The sequence below is a fragment of the Peromyscus leucopus genome, chromosome 8a, assembly GCF_004664715.2.
Source record: "Peromyscus leucopus breed LL Stock chromosome 8a, UCI_PerLeu_2.1, whole genome shotgun sequence".
NCBI lineage: Eukaryota > Metazoa > Chordata > Mammalia > Rodentia > Cricetidae > Peromyscus > Peromyscus leucopus.
This window is the reverse complement of record NC_051085.1, coordinates 55784330-55803205: the sequence shown is the minus strand read 5'-3', so window position 1 is coordinate 55803205 and position 18876 is coordinate 55784330. Positions and strand designations below refer to the sequence as shown.

At 48.9% G+C, this 18876-nt stretch overlaps 1 protein-coding gene across 1 annotated transcript in view; it reads left to right on the top strand.

The window, feature by feature from the left end:
• The window catches only part of Thbs2 (thrombospondin 2), a 30108-nt gene that overhangs the window by 9038 nt on the left and 2194 nt on the right, over positions 1-18876 (top strand). Inside the window, exons 6-21 of the mRNA XM_028866603.2 lie at positions 1010-1150; positions 1882-1978; positions 3492-3662; positions 3925-4101; positions 5003-5176; positions 5413-5540; positions 5617-5769; positions 6671-6889; positions 8690-8797; positions 9415-9574; positions 11687-11805; positions 12472-12706; positions 14357-14584; positions 15516-15787; positions 16312-16409; positions 17812-17951. Of these exons, the coding sequence (XP_028722436.1) occupies positions 1010-1150; positions 1882-1978; positions 3492-3662; positions 3925-4101; positions 5003-5176; positions 5413-5540; positions 5617-5769; positions 6671-6889; positions 8690-8797; positions 9415-9574; positions 11687-11805; positions 12472-12706; positions 14357-14584; positions 15516-15787; positions 16312-16409; positions 17812-17951 (2620 nt within the window). The remainder of the gene's footprint in view (positions 1-1009; positions 1151-1881; positions 1979-3491; positions 3663-3924; positions 4102-5002; positions 5177-5412; positions 5541-5616; positions 5770-6670; positions 6890-8689; positions 8798-9414; positions 9575-11686; positions 11806-12471; positions 12707-14356; positions 14585-15515; positions 15788-16311; positions 16410-17811; positions 17952-18876) is intronic.

Genomic DNA, 18876 nt, shown 5'->3' with positions numbered 1-18876 from the left:
ACACCCATAAAATCGTGAGAAGCCGAGGTGGTCAGGGAGAGCTCCGCACACATACTTCCTGAAAGGCTCCTCTATTGCTGGCGGAGAAAGGCCTGTGCCAAGGCCTGTGCAGAGGCTTCTCCTGCTTCATTTCCCCTCTTAGTCAGGGTCCCTAGGTGGCATCATTTAATTCATTGCTATACCAGGAAATACTGAGGCTTGGTGCACAGTGATGGTCCTGGCTGACCTGGCAACAGAGCTCAGAAGGGACAGGGCTTGAGCACAGGACCTGGCAGCTCCCCTGCAATCACAATATATTCCAGGTCCAGGTCACTGAACACGAGGTTAGAGGTCAAGGAAACAGGTGAACCCCAGAATCTGCACAAAGCCACAGGGGTGGTGTGTTTCTGTGTGTTTTTGTAGTAGAAGGTTCAAGACACTTATCTGATCCCCAAAGCCTGTTACCCCAAGTTCAGATATTATACCTTGGGGGAACCAACAGAGTTCTGGTATGGCCAAGGCAGCTATGTACATGTTTGGTGGCATTTTGTGCAGGTTCATCTGGTTTTTACATTTTACCTCTTTTTTCCTGGTAGAATGTCCAGGTGGCCAGTATTGTGACTGTCTTCTTCCTTGTTAGTGTGTTCTCGCTTATCTTTCATATCCTATCTGCTGAACAAAAGGAAGAGTGGGCGAATGCACCCCTGACCTCTGCCCACTGTGCACAATTGTAGTTTTTGAGGCATGGCCAGCCCAGGAGTTGAGGGGGCAGCACCTATGCATGTCTGTGTGTTGGATATTAGCTGTGAGCAGAGAAGAGGTAGGGAGGCCATGGTGACCGACAGTGTGTATATCCGAGTTCTGTGATGTGGTCTTTGTTGCAGAAGTTTCTGGTTTTGCAGTAGCATCTGTCTTTACCGAGTCCTCTTGCAGAGCTACATCTACGCCTGGAGGTTTCAGTGCTTGACCTAAGCTCCTCCATGGAAGAGAGACATTGAAATCTTATCCTAACTCTCACTTCTGTTTCCAGTCCAACGATAACCAGTTCCTTTTGGAACTCATTGGGGGCCCTCTGAAGACAAGGAACATGTCAGCCTGTGTGCAGGAAGGCCGGATCTTTGCAGAAAATGAAACGTGGGTTGTAGACAGCTGTACCACGTGTACCTGCAAGGTGAGTTCCACAGACAAGTTCTCCTGCAGGCAGAAATGCCCTGCACAGGGGAGGCACGTTCAAATTAACACATGCAGATCCTAATGGCTGGCAATGACCTATTCAGCACATGTGTATGAAAGATGTTTAGATACATGGAAGGCTCAGCACCAGAGCCTTAGACAGGGAAGTGAACACAAATGTAACTCTTAATGTAACACAAATGTAACAACTTAATGACCTCGTTGTGCTATGCATAAACAAACCACAAGCCAGGGGGTGGAGTGGCTTGTCCCGCATTGCCATGTGGAGAGACACAGTGGTGACGCAGCTGTATCAGCCCTCCGGTGGTGCGTATCTGACCCCACTCATCTCTGGCAGGGCCTCAGTGCTCACAGAGGCCTCTGGGAAGCCTAGTCATTATCAAGAAAATATCAACGGTTTAGTTTCTTCTCATTGTTCCCTGTCCGTGTGTTGACCTCAGATATCGGGGATCTGGGAATATTCTGTCATTCTTCTTCTTCCCCACCCAGAGGGCTCAAAAGCTGATGCCGTCATCTCTCTGGTCATGGTGGGAGGGCAGAGTGTCAGTGCTCAGAGTCCCCTTTGGGTCTGTTCAAACCCTATATTTGAAGTGGGATTGGCAGACAGAAAAATACCTAGCCATCTTGCCGATCTTTCCCCATCCAGCTCCCATGATGATGTCTGTTACATTAAATAATTGTTTCTCAAATATTTTCCTCTTCTTTCAGAAATTTAAAACAGTGTGCAATCAAATCACTTGCTCGCCAGCCACCTGTGCCAACCCGACCTTTGTGGAAGGAGAGTGCTGTCCGTCCTGTCCTCACTGTGAGTCTCCTGCGGTGGCGGGGAGCATGTTGTGAGGCCTAGTGATTGCATCTGTTTATTTGTTTTATGGTTTGACTAGAGGAGGGTGAGGCTCAGATTCCTAGAGGCAGGCAGTGGAGGAGGAGCAGAGGGGTGGCTATGGCCCTGCTTCAGCTGCTCGTCAGTGGCCAGGAAGCCATTGGGAGCTCTAGAAATTAAGTGCCTGCAGCTGTTATGTTCTGGCTCATCCCAGACAAACAGGCCCCTAGTGATACTGCGGGGACCAAACTCCCAGGCCAAGAACAAGGCCCGTGTGTCAGTAGCCACTGTGAGGAGGAGCTGCAGCTAGACCCGGGCTGAGGGAAGACTGAGCCGTCGCTGCGAAACCCATGATACAGCGAATAAACAAAACCCAGAGACTGTTACTCAATGGTGCATTCAAGTTACAGAGACATGGTCCAGATGACACAGAATCGGACTATGGTGGAGCCAGATCTGTGAGGTCTGACACTGTGGAGACGGAGTTGGGCTGCCGTCAGAGGTCTGGAGGCTCCGATGAACTCTAGAAGGACCTGAGCTGCTGCTTCTAGACTCAGCTTCATGCCTCACTCAGAATCCCCCATGGTCCGTGAATCCCTGTGCCAAGGGTCTGGATCTGGCCTCCCGGTGATGCCCAGCTGTGGCTTCCCTGCACTGCTGGGCAGCCCTTCCAACCCAGTCACCATCCCCCAGTGTTCTGGATGGCTCGGGTCAGGTTTTATCCCGGTCTTTTCCTTCCAGTGTGTGTCTAGAATCACAGCTACTTGTTCAACACAGCATTGCCACTACCACGTTACTGGGTGTCTGAGACTGCTTCCCCTGTATCAGTGAGGGGAAGAGTACAGCAGACAGTCTGGGTGCTTGACTGCCTGGGCTCAGTGCTGTCCAGCTGCTCTTCTTTCCGCCCTTCGTCACCCAAAGGGACTCCTGTTAGGAGACCCCCACTAAGAGACCTACTGTGTACTTCACCTTCAGCTCAGGCCCCAGCATTGGTACACCGTACTCTGTGTACCTGTGAAAAATTTCTTCAAGAAAATTGTCTTTTTTTTTTTTAAATTGGAATTCCTTTGAAGTGTTTGGAAATAAATTATGCAAACGGTAATTTCAACCAATGGTTGACATGTTGCTACCTTGTGTGAGTCAACAGATGCTATGTAGAAATGACCTCTTGTTGGCTCTGAAAATGCTTCCCGTAGACATTCTCTTTCAGAGCCATCTCCTCTTCTCTGTGAACCAGCTTCCCTAAACACATCTAGCTTACTCTGTCTTTATCACTCAGACAGTGTCCTCTTCCCTGTGCTTTGCTCTTCCCTTTGAAAGTACTCAAGTTCTCGCCCAGGTGGTGGGCCTCTGCCCATAGAATCTCCCTCCTGCAAACCCCTCCCTGTTAAGAAGTCTTCAAAGCAGTTCCCCACATGGTCGTGGTGCCTGACTTGCCCAGAGCTTTTGAAGAGGGAGGGCCCAACCTCATGTGTATGTTTACTTTCTTGGTTAGCTTCAGACAACGATGAGGACTGGTCTCCGTGGGCAGAATGGACCGAATGTTCTGTCACCTGTGGCTCTGGGACCCAGCAGAGAGGCCGGTCTTGTGATGTCACCAGCAATGCCTGCCTGGGCCCCTCCATTCAGACAAGGGCCTGCAGCCTGGGCAAATGTGATACAAGAAGTGAGTGTGCCCCTGCCGTCCTCCAGGGTAGGCTGGAGGGCTCTCCACGTGGGTGTGCCAACAACAGCTATTTGCTGGTGTCTGGAGGCTATGGCCTCAGGGAAGGTTTTTGCCAAGCGAGAAGCTTTCTTCTGGGTGGAGGTGGTACTCTTTTGCCTGCCCTCTGCGGTGGAAACAGGGATTGGCTGGGAAGACAGACCTGGGGATGGCCCAACCCAGGGCCACAGCCTGAGACACTGACCACCTTGTGTTTTTACGTCAGTCCGGCAGAACGGCGGCTGGAGTCACTGGTCACCCTGGTCTTCCTGCTCTGTGACTTGTGGAGTTGGCAATGTCACCCGCATACGTCTCTGCAACTCTCCGGTACCCCAAATGGGCGGCAAGAACTGCAAGGGCAGTGGCCGGGAGACCAAGGCCTGCCAGGGTGTGCCGTGCCCAAGTAAGTAGATGATACTGTAAGTGGTGAGGGGGTGGCGAGGGGGTGGCGAGGGGGTGGCGAGGGGGCTGCCTGAGCAGGACATCACTCTACGGTGGCTGCTGGCCACCAACACCAACTCAAGCTGAATCTGGTCACTCAGTCAAGGGCCCACACAGCTGGAACAGTGAGGGTGTGGCTCCTCTTGCTAAGGTCAGTGCCCATCACTGGATGCCCACCAGGACCTCTGAGCTAGCCTGATGTCTCTGTACCCATCACTGGATGCCCACCCTGACCTCTGAGCTAGCCTGATGCCTCTGTACCTTGCACAGATCAATCAAGTGGACAGAGATGGTCATCTATAGGAAAGTAAGTCAGGACTGTGAACTTGGACCTGGAGCAGGAAGTAAACAGTAGGTCTCAGGACAGGGCTGCCTGAGCTACAAAGTTGCAGTTTAGGGGACTCACAGCTTAGAGACCAGGACCTCCCCAGGGAGGCTGGGCTTCTGCAGCGTATGGATGCAGGGGATTGCTTCCGCAACAGAATATCTACCCAGATCTTCACTGCCAATCTGCCCAGTGCAATAAGAATCAATCCCACAAAGTGTTTCAGGCTGGAGGGAGGTCTACTCTGGAGACATGGCTCGGTAAGAAAACTTAGACTCCTGGCTGTAAAAGATTGCAAGTATTTTCTTTTATAGGCAGAGCAATCTATCAGGAATTCGGTTATCAATATCACTCCCTGAATCACGGCTGTGGAAATTCACAGTAGGTCAGCCCCTCCCTTTTCCCTTGTACACCAGTTTCTTCAACTGCATTGGAAGAGCAGGACATCAACCTCATCTCCCCTCTGCTCTTGCCAGGGCCAGTCATAAATCCAGCTCTCCATTCTCCTCCCAGACACCTTTCCTGGTTTTCTCTACAGTTGATGGCCGTTGGAGCCCCTGGTCCCCTTGGTCGACCTGCACCGTCACCTGTGCTGGAGGGATCCGTGAACGGACACGTGTTTGCAACAGCCCAGAGCCCCAGTATGGTGGGAAGGACTGTGTGGGGGATGTGAAGGAACATCAAATGTGCAACAAGAGAAGCTGCCCTATTGGTGAGTAATAGGGCGTGTGTGTGTGTGTGTGTGTGTGTGTGTGTGTGTGTGTGTGTGTGTGTGTGAGAGAGAGAGAGAGAGAGAGAGAGAGAGAGAGAGAGAGAGAGAGAGAGAGAAGGTGCCTGACTGGTGTGTAACAGGGCATACACACCTGTGTGTGTATTTATATATGTGTGTGCCTACAAGTGCATATGTGTGTGGCATCTGGTCATAGCCCTGTCTCTGTCTCCATGCAGATGGGTGCTTATCCAACCCGTGTTTTCCTGGAGCCAAGTGCAACAGCTTCCCCGATGGGTCCTGGTCCTGTGGCTCCTGCCCAGTGGGCTTCCTGGGCAATGGCACCCACTGTGAAGACCTGGATGAGGTTGGTACCTCCACCTTGGGCAGCAGGGTGTCCTGTGGAAATATGGAGAGAGGCTCACTTCTGTTTGTCCTCACAGTGCGCTGTGGCCACAGACATCTGCTTCTCAACCAACAAAGTTTCCCGCTGTGTCAACACCAACCCTGGCTTCCATTGCTTGCCTTGTCCCCCACGCTACAAGGGGAGCCAGCCCTTTGGGGTTGGCCTGGAGGCTGCTCAGACAGAGAAACAAGTAAGTGGCGCTGGCCTTACCTGTGTTCCTAAAGGCTTGAAAAAGTCAGACAAGTCTAGGCAAGTGGAGATGGGATAGGGAAGAGAAAGGGCAACATCATTGAGAGACAAATGGAGACAGAGCTTACCTCATGGAGGACTCTCAGGTTCTGTTCGTCTGGGGAGTCTCCTACTGACATGTTTTCATGCAAAGGGCCTATGAACTCCTGGGCAGCAATGACACCTTGGTCAGTTCTGGGATGCTATAGCAGAATGCCTGAGGTAGGAAGGGATAAAGGAAAGACACTTATTTATCACAATTTTGGAGACTGGAAATCCCAGACTGAGGACCAGGCATCTAGTTCAGGGCTCTGGGCTCTCTGTTGTCATTACATGGAAGAAGCCAGAGAGAGAGAGACAGAGACAGAGACAGAGACACAGAGAGAGACACAGAGAGACAGAGACAGGGACAGACAGAGACAGAGACACAGGGAGAGACACAGAGAGACAGAGACAGACAGAGAGACAGAGAAAGAGACAGAGACGGACAGAGACAGAGAGATTCAGCATTGACATACAGAAATGAGAGAATCCTGACTACACCTCTAATGAGGCTTCGGTTCCTGGAGCTACTACACTGGGATACAGATTCTAACACATTTGTTGGGAATCACAACTATGCCATGGCAAGTGGTGTCATATGGTAAGGTCAGAAATGATATTTATCTGGCTCCGATAACCCCTAGAAAATAGTAAAGTCTGCTTCCTGAGAGATCCAAACCAGTACTTTAAGAATGCAGCACAATGCCATACCCCCCACGTCCTCCCAAAAAATGAGCCTCTTCGCATTCTCAGGGGTACAGAGGGCCACCTTCTTTCCTAGTAAGTCCTGTCTGTAGTCCTTACAACTCTTGGTCTTGCAGGTGTGTGAGCCAGAAAATCCATGCAAGGACAAGACTCACAACTGCCACAAGCACGCGGAGTGCATCTACTTGGGCCACTTCAGTGACCCCATGTACAAGTGTGAGTGCCAGACTGGCTATGCCGGAGACGGGCTCATCTGCGGGGAGGACTCAGACCTGGATGGGTGGCCCAACAACAACCTGGTGTGCGCTACCAATGCCACCTACCACTGCATCAAGGTGAGACTCACATTTATCTCAGGCCAAGAGCTAGGACTGTGTGCTGCAGACCCTCCTTTTAGTCAGGGTCAGGGGTCTATGCCTTAATGCCTCTTCATCAGTGAAATGGCCTGCCCCTCAGTCCTCTTCAGTCAGGGTAAGGGTCTGCCCCTCAGTCCTCTTCAGTCAGGGTAAGGGTCTGCCCCTCAGTCCTCTTCAGGGATTCACTGCCTTCAAAGACTGGGCCAATTTGGAAGCAATGATCTAAACAGTGAGAAACTCCGAATTATCTTGTTCCCTCCCACACTCCACATGAACTTCCTACTTTGAGACTGAACCTTGTTAGAGCTGCACACTTTCCTGCAACTGCAGGCGTGAAGAGGACTTGGGTCTGATGTGTGGAGTGCACAGGTGCCCACCTCAAACACTGAACACAGGTGGCCTCGGCCTTCATGTCATTTTCGTCCCCCGGGGTGGTTGTGAAAAGCAGTACACGCTCATGGTGCTTGTTGCTGGTTCACGGCCCATCAGCAGCAGGGTGGACAGGCTGATTCCATGCCTGGCCCCAGAGTGTGGGAGGCTGAAATGACCCTAGACAGGCTGCCCTGCTTGAGATAACTTAGCAAGATCCCATCAAATGTTTTCCTTTACAAAGACAACACGTGCCACAGGGTGCAGACATGTTTGGGGAGTCAGCATTTGATTTACTGCACCAGATGTTGATACAGGTTGGGCCTCTGTAACTTCACAAGTAAAAGTGCTAAAAGGCTCCCCACCAAAAAGACATTTAAAAAACACAATTATATGTGTATTTAACCCCAATTTTAAGTTAAAAGTGATAAATTTTTAGTGCAGGAATTTCTTATTTCATAGCCTCTTGAGTGAAGATGGCAAGTATTGGCTAACCAAGCGAGATTGCCACAGAAACAAGGCAGCAATTTACACACACACACACACACACACACACACACACAGAGAGCCTGTTTCCTCCAGTTTGTGGTGCGGTGGTGATTCCTGGTTTGCAAAACATTTGCAGAATTTCAAACAGCAATGTAAGAGTTTCAAAAAGGACCTGCCACAGACACAGATACATGCTATGCGCGCGCGCGCGCGCGCGCGCGCGCACACACACACACACGCACGCACGCACGCACGCACACAGGCATCAGTGTGGTTGAAACCAACACTGACTTCTCCGCCCTGCTCTTCTACAGTCCTGCAGTTGGGTCCGTGCGGCTCAGGTTTGGGGCGCAGCACAGTGGACAGAGTGGCGCGGCTGTCCCGTGTCTATCAACTGTGACAAGCTGGAGTGGTGCTGGCCCTGCCTTCGTCCAGGCTTCTGTCAGGTGCAGGAATTGCAAAGCCTGCACCACACACACTGATAAAGAGGCTTCTTCCTTTGAGACCTGCTGGCCAGGGAGGGCCGAGCTTGCATACATACTGGGGCTCTTGGTTCATTGGCTGTGGCTGTGGGATGGAACTGGACTCGAAACATCTGCTCCTCCACTTCTCCCAGGACAGGCACCCCTCACCCTCCTCTGTTCTCCCAGGTGTCTGATCCCTTCCTGGGGATCCTGGGCTCAGAAAAGGGCTCCCTTTGTCTACTTGTGTGCAGCAGTGACATCATTCCCAGGGTAGGACTTAAAAGCACAGCACAGGTCCAGGCCAGCTGGCTCTGACCCCCATTCTTCTGCTTTTATCTGAGGACTTGTATCAGATATTTATATCTTTGGCTTCATAAGTCTTGTTTTATTTTCCCTGTTTTGGAAATAAGGCCACTTTGGAATGCTTTCATGGTTATCATTCCTCTCCAAATCACAGGACAACTGCCCTAAACTGCCAAATTCCGGCCAGGAGGATTTTGATAAGGATGGAATTGGAGATGCTTGTGATGAGGACGATGATAATGACGGTGTTAGCGATGAGAAGGTAGGATGGGCGCTGCCTTCAAACACTGAGTCCCCCCAGGGTGGGTCTGCTGGCACATGTTTGTGAACAGTTCCCCGAAGCCACCAACAGAGAAAGTTGACCATGCAAATGCTGATTAGTCCGTGCATGGGGCTCCCTGGTGTACAGCTCAGAAACTGCTCAGCAATGTCACTTTATTTAACGACATCAAAAGACCTTATTGGCTTCCTTTTTTCTGGTGAGCTGTGCTTGAGGCAAGCAATGGGTGCCACAGGCAGAAGGTTTAACGTGTGGCTCACCCAGCTCCCTGAGGATAGATTCTCTATGAGGGGATTCAACGCTCTTCTCTTCTTACCCATCCGCCCATCCTCTCATCTACTCTCTCATCTATTTGACGTCCCCGTGAAGTAGGTGAAACAGCCACTTTGCAATAGGAAATCTTAACACTTATGGGAAAGGAGAGTGGTGTACACATAGCTGTAAAACCACATGATGTTGAAAAGGAGCCTGTGGAGGGCTAATGGACTCGTTTTCATTGGTTCTCTGTTGGTTGTTTCGTGAGCATGAACTGTCTTACGGCAACCGGACGTATGTTCTGTGTTCTTTCTGAAGTCCTTCTCTGGTTGTTTTTTTTTTAGGACAATTGCCAGCTTCTCTTCAATCCCCGCCAGTTAGACTATGACAAGGATGAGGTGGGAGACCGCTGTGATAACTGCCCCTATGTGCACAACCCAGCACAGATTGATACCGACAACAATGGTGAAGGGGATGCCTGCTCCGTGGACATCGATGGGGACGGTCAGTGGCTCTGCTTATTTCTAGTGACACAGATCAGGATTCGTGATGACCACTGAGTCAGCGCGCTGTGTACTCAGGTCCACAGCCACCAATCAACTAACCACAGGCAGAGCGTTGAAAAGGAGATTGCATCTAACGAGCACGTAGACGCTGAAGTTCATTTATTTCTGTGTGTCTGAGAGTGTGTGGAGGGGGAGGGTGCTGCCCTGTGCACGTGGGGGTCAGCAAACAACTCTCGGGAGTTGCTTCTCTTCTTCCACCTTCTTGAGACAGGGTCTCTCTGGTTTCCTTCCCGTGGTCCTCCAGACAAGCTATTCTGGGAACGTCCAGGTGATTCTCCTGCATCTTCTGCTCACCTTGCCGTAGAGGGGCTGGGGTTGAAGATGCTCACCACTGCATCTGGTCTTTGTTTGTTTATTTTGTTTTAATGTTGAGTTCTGAGGACCGAACTTGGGTCATCTGGCTTGTGTTGCCAGCACATCTGCCCACAGAGCCATCTTACTAACCCCTAGACCTTTACCTTGTCATTAAATGAAACAATAAAATTATAATACAGAGATAACTTTTAAGTATGTAGGAGGTTGGACCTAGATGGCTTGTAAATATACACCATTTTGTGTAATGGGTGTGGACATCTGGATTTTGGTATCTTTGTGGGTCCTGGTAGCAGCCCTCCCTGTACACAAGACCTAGCTGCACTCACAATTCCAAACTATTTGGAGGAGCTCAACTTTATCTTTACATTATGCAATTTATTCCTTAAATAGCTTATCTTTGCCCACAAGCCTTGGGCCCCTTCTTAGAAAACCTTAGTTCTCTGCATCTTCTTCCCTGATGCCAGCCTCACAGCTGCTACCCCTTCCTCCCTGCACTGCATCTTCTGCAGTGAATGCTCCGACTAAAGCACACAAGAACTGTGCTCCTGCCTCATCCCTCTGCTCTGAGAAAGGCTTGAGGAGTGCAGTTTGTCTCACCTCTTGCTGTTTATCGATCAGGTCTAACTACAGGATCTGGACCCTAGACAGGTGGATTGATATAGAAAAGCTCTGACGTCACTGCAGGTTGACATTTTACCCCGAGGCCTGGTAGCCTCTGTAATAGAGCCCAGAGACCTACCACATCGCCCTGGGGACCCAGTCACTCCTGTCTCAGGGTGTCACTGTAGAGCCAGGAGACACTCGGATCACTGCTCTGCTCTACTTCTCTGTGTACCAAGTCGGTCTCACCCCCTCTCCTCATCCCTTCCCAGCCCGGAGTCCCTTCATCCACTTTGACTCACTCTACCCTGATATTTGGACCTATCTCAGCACATACGTTCTTGTAGAACTTTCCAGTGAGCTTCTACATCCAACCTTATCCTCAGGACAGTCTGGACCACGCTGCCTTTTTAGAGCTTAATGCAGTCAGCAGGCATCTCATTCTATCCTGATGTAGGCTAGTGCATCTGTTATGCTGACTGGGGTCTTAGGTTCTTATACCCTGGTCGTTTTAAGGGTCCTTTCTAATTGGCCTTCATCCCTCCACAAGTGTCCTCCTCTTCCTTGGGCTGAGGCAAGGCCAGTGTTCAGGGTCCCTTCTTTCTGATTTATTAGTTATGACCCTTCACTTTGCCACTGTATCTTTTTTAAAAATTATTATTTCTCCAGTACTGGTGGACTTTCTTACCTATTTTCAGATTTCTAAAAGCCTCTCCACCACTGATTCTTTCCTACTGTATGTGGACGAGGAGGCAACGTCAGCCAGAGCCTACCACCTTCCTGTGGACTTAGCACATACTTCCTGAGATCTAAATGGGAACAGCCAATGTAGCAAGTACAGAGGCACACCACATTTACCCTCTTCTGACTGGGCAGCATTGCCCCAGAGAACTCCAAACACTAACTGTATTTTAGGCTAAGGAAATTGGGATTTTTTTTTTTTTTGAGACATGGTCTCACTGGGAATTTGAATTTGAATGGAAAACATATCATAACTCTTCAATGAATCTAATAATCTTTACTTTTTTTGCCATTTTCTCAGTGAAAGTTTGTCTGCATCTTATCTAGTCTGATGGGAAAATGATGTCCCTCCTCCAAACTCAGTGTATCACTGCTTTATTTCTTCCACCAACAGATGTTTTCAATGAACGAGACAACTGTCCCTATGTTTACAACACGGACCAGAGAGACACAGACGGTGACGGCGTGGGTGACCACTGTGACAACTGCCCCCTGATGCACAACCCTGACCAGGTGACGGAATGTCTCCAAGCTGGGACCTGTGCCCCTCGGCTGTTGCCTCGAGGTGACCCTTTGAGGGTGCCCGGCATCTCAGAGCAGGGCGTTCCACATCCTCAGACAGCTTCATAAAGATGTTCCTGTGTGGCTCTCATCTGCTCTGCCAAGATGACAGCATAGATTTTTCTATAATCCCAGCTGGAACCTCTTACAGAGCCCAAATCCAAGCTCATTGTATCTCGGTGGCCACAGGCCAAGTGAGGAAGTGGCTTCCCCTCACTGCCTGGGGAGAAATTGGTCTCCATGGTTACCCTGAGGCAAACCCAGAACCAGCTACATTTCCAGGCTTGCCTCTGGAAGGGACAAGGAGAATGTGACCTATTAGTATGGTCTGCAGAGTGTACAGTAACAAATGGTGGGAAAAGTGGTACCAGTGGTTGTTGAGGGTAGCCAGCCATCCCTACGGGATGGGGCACAGGCTGGGAGGACCTGGACCCACGTGTCTGGATTCCAGGCTCCATTCTGTGTGGACAGTAAGTGAGCCAGCATACCCCACTTTTGCACCTTGCCCCCCAGTACTGACCTGTAACACAGTGGGGTGGCTCTCTAGTTTATCGTCCCCGCCTTCATGTGCTTCCTCAGGGGGTACTCATGGTGTTTGCTTCCTGCCCTCTCTTCCAGACGGATCTGGACAACGATCTCGTGGGAGATCAATGTGACAACAACGAAGACATAGATGACGACGGCCACCAGAACAACCAGGACAACTGCCCGTACATCTCCAACTCCAACCAGGCTGACCATGACAATGATGGCAAGGGCGATGCCTGTGACTCCGACGATGACAACGATGGTGTTCCAGATGACAGGGACAACTGCAGACTGGTATTCAACCCAGACCAGGAGGACTCGGACGGTGGGTGCCTTCCTCAGCTCACACGGGCATTGCAAACTGCGTGAGCAGTCCCTCAGAGGCAGAGCTTCCGTGGTTACAAAGCCACCTTAAAATTCAAAAGTCAGCAGGATGACCATCTTAGGGTGCTGGCCACAGGGATGGCTGGTTTTCTGTCTAGCCTGCTTGGCAGTTTCAACTTCTTTTTGTGTGTTTAATATTCTACCAACGATAGAGGAGAAGTGTGTTTGTGCATGCCAGGATAAGGAAACCTCCCAATATCCCTTTGAAGGATACTTTTGAAAACCTTTGGCAATCACCTTGAAAGAAATAAGGTTCACCATATGCAGCCCGTGACAGGATGGGGGATTTATTGTTTTGTATCTAGTAACTAAAATAGGGAAAGTGTAAAATGGAAGGCCTGTGTAAATTAGTGGTCTGTAATTGTGCAAGCTCTGGAGGAAGTCACACCCCAGAAAGGACTACAATCCCGAATAACAAAGCACACAGTTGTACTTGCTGATAGGCTGGCCATGAACTCCCTCCCAATGGCCAGAATGATCCAAGCTTTATTTGGAAGACACTTATCCTGAACAAATGGAGACCAGGAGTCCTGGGGTGTTGAGCCAATATGACTCAGAAGCACGTGAAAAGACTGGCCTAGGCCCAAGGGCAGCTCCAGGATCCTCCCTGCACAGGAAAGAAGACTTTCAGCAGAAAGTTCCCAGCTTGGTGCAGACACCAGTGCCAACAGGGGGGGAGATGGGATTTGGCTCATCTAGGAAGAGGACTGGGAAGGAAGAGAGGCTGTTGTACCTAGGCCAACATTTTTAATACTTTTAAGATTCCACTACTGAGGCTAGGGATGTACCTTAATTGGTAGAACACTTGCCTCTTGTGCATGGAACTCAGCACTACACACAAGGCAGAGTGGTGAGTACCTTTATCTCAGGAGGCAGAAGCAGGATGACCAGAAGTTCAAAGTCATCCTTGAGGTAAGCCCTACGGAGGCCCTCCCCATCTCAAGAAAAGAAAATACCTGTACACCTAACTAAGTGTGTCATACAGTAGGGGTGTGTGTGGCCGTGGATACAGAACTGGGAACTAGTTTAAAGAATGGGGGGATGAAGATACTAATCTTGATACTAAATATGGCTTCTTTTCTTCCTTTTGAACTAAGAGGTTCCAGCAGAGTGCCTAGTTTACCTCATTGCCTCTGCCTGTGGCCAAGGGCAGGGCAGTTGTAAGGTCACAGGCATGACCTCTCCCCCCTTGTCGACCAATCTCATTGGGCCCAATCTCCCTGGGGAAAGTCATGTGAACTGGAAAGGTTTCACTGGAAAGCCGAACAAATTAAAATGGCTCCAGTGACTAAGAATGACAGTGAGAGATGAACTTAGACATTGTCAGCTACCTCTGAGTGTGGGAGGGCAGAGCCCTTGTGAGGGTCTGATCTCTCTGCCCTTGGCTGTGATGGTGTTTTAAAAAGCATCCCTGGGATTCTTTGCAGCTTTACAAGCTCAATGTTTAGGTGGCAGTCGACTCTCAAGCTGTAGTTATCTGGAGGGTGCTCAGTCTTAGATCTTGGGGACCCAGAGGTCCCTGCGCATGCACTGAAAAACAAGTGCAAATCGCCCACCTTGTCCCCTGTGTTCACTTCTTTCTTGTCCACAGGTGATGGCCGAGGTGACATCTGTAAAGATGACTTTGACAACGACAACGTCCCAGATATTGATGACGTGTGCCCTGAGAACAACGCTATCACCGAGACAGACTTCAGAAACTTCCAGATGGTCCCTCTGGATCCCAAGGGAACCACACAAATCGATCCCAACTGGGTAATTCGTCACCAAGGCAAAGAGCTGGTGCAGACAGCAAACTCAGACCCTGGCATTGCCGTAGGTGAGCCTGAGATACTGAGTGAGGTGATGGCTGTTGAGAGGCCAAGTGGGGCCGTGTGGACAAGACTCAGGAGAATTTCCCTGGTAGCCTTAGTCTTCCTTGGTGTGTAGAACAGTCTCGCTTCCTAACCTGGTAAGGGGCCCTGGGAAAGCCCAGGTTTGCCTCTCAGGTCTGTGGAACTGGTGTTCAATGAGCCAGTTCATATTGTGGACTGTCTGAAATGGTACATGACACAGTGGAGCCGCTGTGCTCTGGAGCCCAACAGAACTATTGGTTGGGTCACAAGTTTCATAACGTTTGCTAACCTCTCAGAGAAGAGCCTGGAGCAGAACCAGCCTAAGCTCTTCAGACCATGTTTCTGTGACAGGCGTAGCATGAATTTTAGAAGGTCTTATTAATTAAAAACAAACCTGGAGCAAGGTATTGGGGTAAATACTGGAAGATCAGAGAAGCAGAACAAGCCACAGCTACCTCACCTCGCCAATTCCTCAGATGATCCTGTTTCCTCAGACTGGAAACCTCTGAGTCCTCATCCAAATGAATCTCAGCTGAACTGTGCTTCTTGAAAGCCTGAATACTTAATCAGCTAAAAGCTTCTAGTTTCTGGTCTTCACGCCTTATATACCTTTCTACTTTCTGCCATCACTCCCTGGGATTAAAGGCTCACTTTCTGGGATTAAAGGTGTGAGTCACCATGCTTGGCTGTATCCTTGAACACACAGAGATTTCTGCCTCTGGAATGCTAGGATTAAAGGCGTGTGCTACCACTGCCTAACCTCTAAGTTTAATATTGTGGCTGTTCTGTTTTCTGACTCCAGATAAGTTTATTAGCATGCACAATATTTTGGGGAACACAATACCACCACAGACAGGGGCCCCTGAGGTACTTTTCCCTGGGCCTTCAGACCATGCATATTTCCTCTGTGTCCAGGTTTTGATGAGTTTGGATCTGTGGACTTCAGTGGCACGTTCTATGTCAACACTGACCGGGATGATGATTATGCGGGCTTCGTCTTTGGCTACCAGTCAAGCAGCCGCTTCTACGTAGTGATGTGGAAGCAGGTCACCCAGACCTACTGGGAAAACAAGCCAAGTCGGGCTTATGGCTACTCTGGCGTGTCACTCAAAGTGGTAAACTCCACGACTGGTACTGGCGAGCATCTGAGGAACGCCCTGTGGCACACGGGAAACACAGAAGGCCAGGTGAGGGGCCGGGCAGTTGATGACCTCTTCCAGACAAACTCTACACGCTCATTAATTTTAAATTATGTTCTCAGTTAATTTTTATTCAAGTAGAAATCATTTTAATAGTTGGCATTGAACACTTACTTTATTAGACACAGAATGCCCAGTGCTCATGCCAACACAGTTGACAAGATTGAACACATGTCCGATCTCTTACAGAGACAGGACAATATCAGGGTTCTGTTGATAGTTTCACATCCAAAAAGAGAAGATCTGGATTCAGATCCATGACTGTCTGGGCCAAGTGTCATGCTCTTAGTGCTAACTGCAACACAGTATGCAGTGGATTTAAGTGCATATTGTAGCACCCCATTGGTGTGCATAGCAGGGTAGATGATACACAGTGTTTGAAATGTATCATGCAAAACAAAATAAACCAGAGGGGTAGTACAGATAGTGGGGTATTGCTTTGCACAGTCCAGGGGGAGAAGAGTGGTAGAGAGGCATGTACCTCATCCTTCAACAATGTTGCTTTTCCACAGGTGCGCACACTATGGCACGACCCCAAAAACATTGGCTGGAAAGACTACACCGCCTACAGGTGGCACCTGATTCACAGGCCTAAGACCGGCTACATGAGGTAAGGGCAGCTGTGCATTTCTGTCCAATGACAGGCTCCTCGGGACTCTCTTCCCATTGGGTGGGCTAATCTTCTTTTCCATAACAAGTATGCCTTTCCATTTAATGGCCAGATGGCTCTTTCAATGGGTAGACAGTCTGCTTCCCATTGGGTAGACAGTCTGATTCCCATTGGATAGACAGTCTGCTTCCCATTGGATAGACAGTCTGCTTTTCCATTGGATAGACAGTCTGCTTCCCATTGGATAGACAGTCTGCTTCCCATTGGATAGACAGTCTGCTTCCCATTGGATAGATAGTCTGCTTCCCATTGGGTAGACAGTCTGCTTCCCATTGGATAGACAGTCTGATTCCTATTGAATAGACAGTCTGCTTTTCCATTGGGTTGACAATCTGCCTTCTCTGTCTTCCTTCCCATTGGAGAGTATCAATAGGTAACTATGCCATAATGAACTCTTTTATATTCTTCTCTGGATTCCTCAGTTTTGAATGCCTTTTCTCATCTATCTTGCATCCTTACTATACACCACTTACTTTAAAATCTTAAAAAAAAGTCTATGTCTTAAGATATTTGTTGGGTGATATGAAAACCACTGCACATCCATCTGGATGGAATCCAGGATTTTGTATATGATAAGCAAATGTTCTACCACTGTGCCACATCACTGTTGGCTATCTGGTGTTTGCGGATCCTTGAGGGTCTGGGCAGGTGTGGTATAAACTGGTATGTAGGGTGTGATGTCCCTTCAAAGGGGTCCCATTTGCTATGTGCTCCATCAGGGAACTCTGTGGCATCAATTCCCACTCTGGGCCAGGAAGATCGAGTCCTGTTCCCACTCACAGACAGCTCTTACAATGGGACAAAGATGAAACTTGGAATTTTCATGGAAAATGAAAACTAAGGGAGCCATACTCAGGGGAAGACCTGACCTAGCTCCAAAGAAGAGAAACAGGCCCTCTTCCCCTACAGGCAGTTAGGAAACACCCTTCACTCTGCACACTACCTTGGCTCTTAAAGGCAACCTGCTGCAAACCTGGGTGGTTGTAATCACACACACCAAGAGTGCAGCAGCTTTGCCTGTGAGAAGAAATGGGTCCTTCAGATCCTGCTCCCTGACAGGGCCTGGTGTTCCTACAGGGAAAGCAAGCCTAGCCCAGTTGCAAAAACCCTGAGCAGAGAGTGGGATTATAGATCCCTCTGGGTTGGTCTGGGTGTAACTCAGTGGTAGAGCAGAGAACTCTTGGTCAGCATATACAAGGCCATGCTTTCATCCTTAGCACCAAACAAGGACAGTCGTTTCCTCTTGATCAGCAGCTGACATCCAGAACCAACCACTAGCTTCCAGTGAATGTACTGCAGATTTCAAGTTCTCTTTTATCCTTTACTCCCTTACCTGTTTTAGAGTCTTAGTGCATGAAGGAAAGCAGGTCATGGCTGATTCAGGACCAATCTATGACCAAACTTATGCTGGTGGACGGCTGGGCCTGTTTGTCTTTTCCCAAGAAATGGTCTACTTCTCGGACCTCAAGTATGAATGCAGAGGTAAGTGCATGTTCTCATCAGGGAATGGTCACTGGACCAGGGAGGGCTGACACCCACTTTTCTGTCTATAGAGGCTTCATTTCAGGGGGAATGAATGATGAGTTAGGGCTTCTACCCTTCCAGCAAAGATGTAGTTCAGGCAACTTATGTTCTCTCTCTCTCTCTCTCTCTCTCTCTCTCTCTCTCTCTCTCTCTCTCTCTCTCTCTCTCTCTCTGGCTTCTTTTTGTTCTAAATTGAATCTGAATCTTTCTGATAGTTCACAGGTGATCCACCACCACTGTACTGAGTCCTATAGCTTCCTGTTTCCATACTTTCTGAGTTTCTAGGGGCATTTTATATTACTATCTTTACTAAAAATTGAAATAAGAAAGGAAAGGAAGCAGGAAAAGAAGAAGGAAGGAAGAGGGATAGAAGGAAGAAGTGAAGGAAGAAATGACTCTACTTCTTAGTTATACTGCTAGAAGTTTATTTATCTGAACCAAAATATAAACCTGAAAGCAAACTTGATTCAAGTATAGCCTAATGGCATGCCTTCTGCAGAGATTAGTAAAGCTCAGAAATATTTTCCAATACTCACATCTTTAAAGTAATACACAAATCAAAGAGAATCAAAGACAAGAACATTGTTTTCTCTCTTTCCACTGAAGATCTTTTTCTTATGTTAGGATTCCATTGGAGAGATTTCTTTTCTTCATGTCCACTCATTAATCCATCCATCTATGCACCCATCTTTCCCAACACCTATTTATCCATCATCCATCCATCCATCCATCCATCCAAATACTCATCCATCCTTCTATCATTTCATCCATTCACTCATCTTTCATCTACTCATCACCCAAACAACCATCAGTCATCTATCAGTCTGCTCTACCCATCTATTTTACATATGACATCATAAAATTAATATGGTGATAGTTGAGG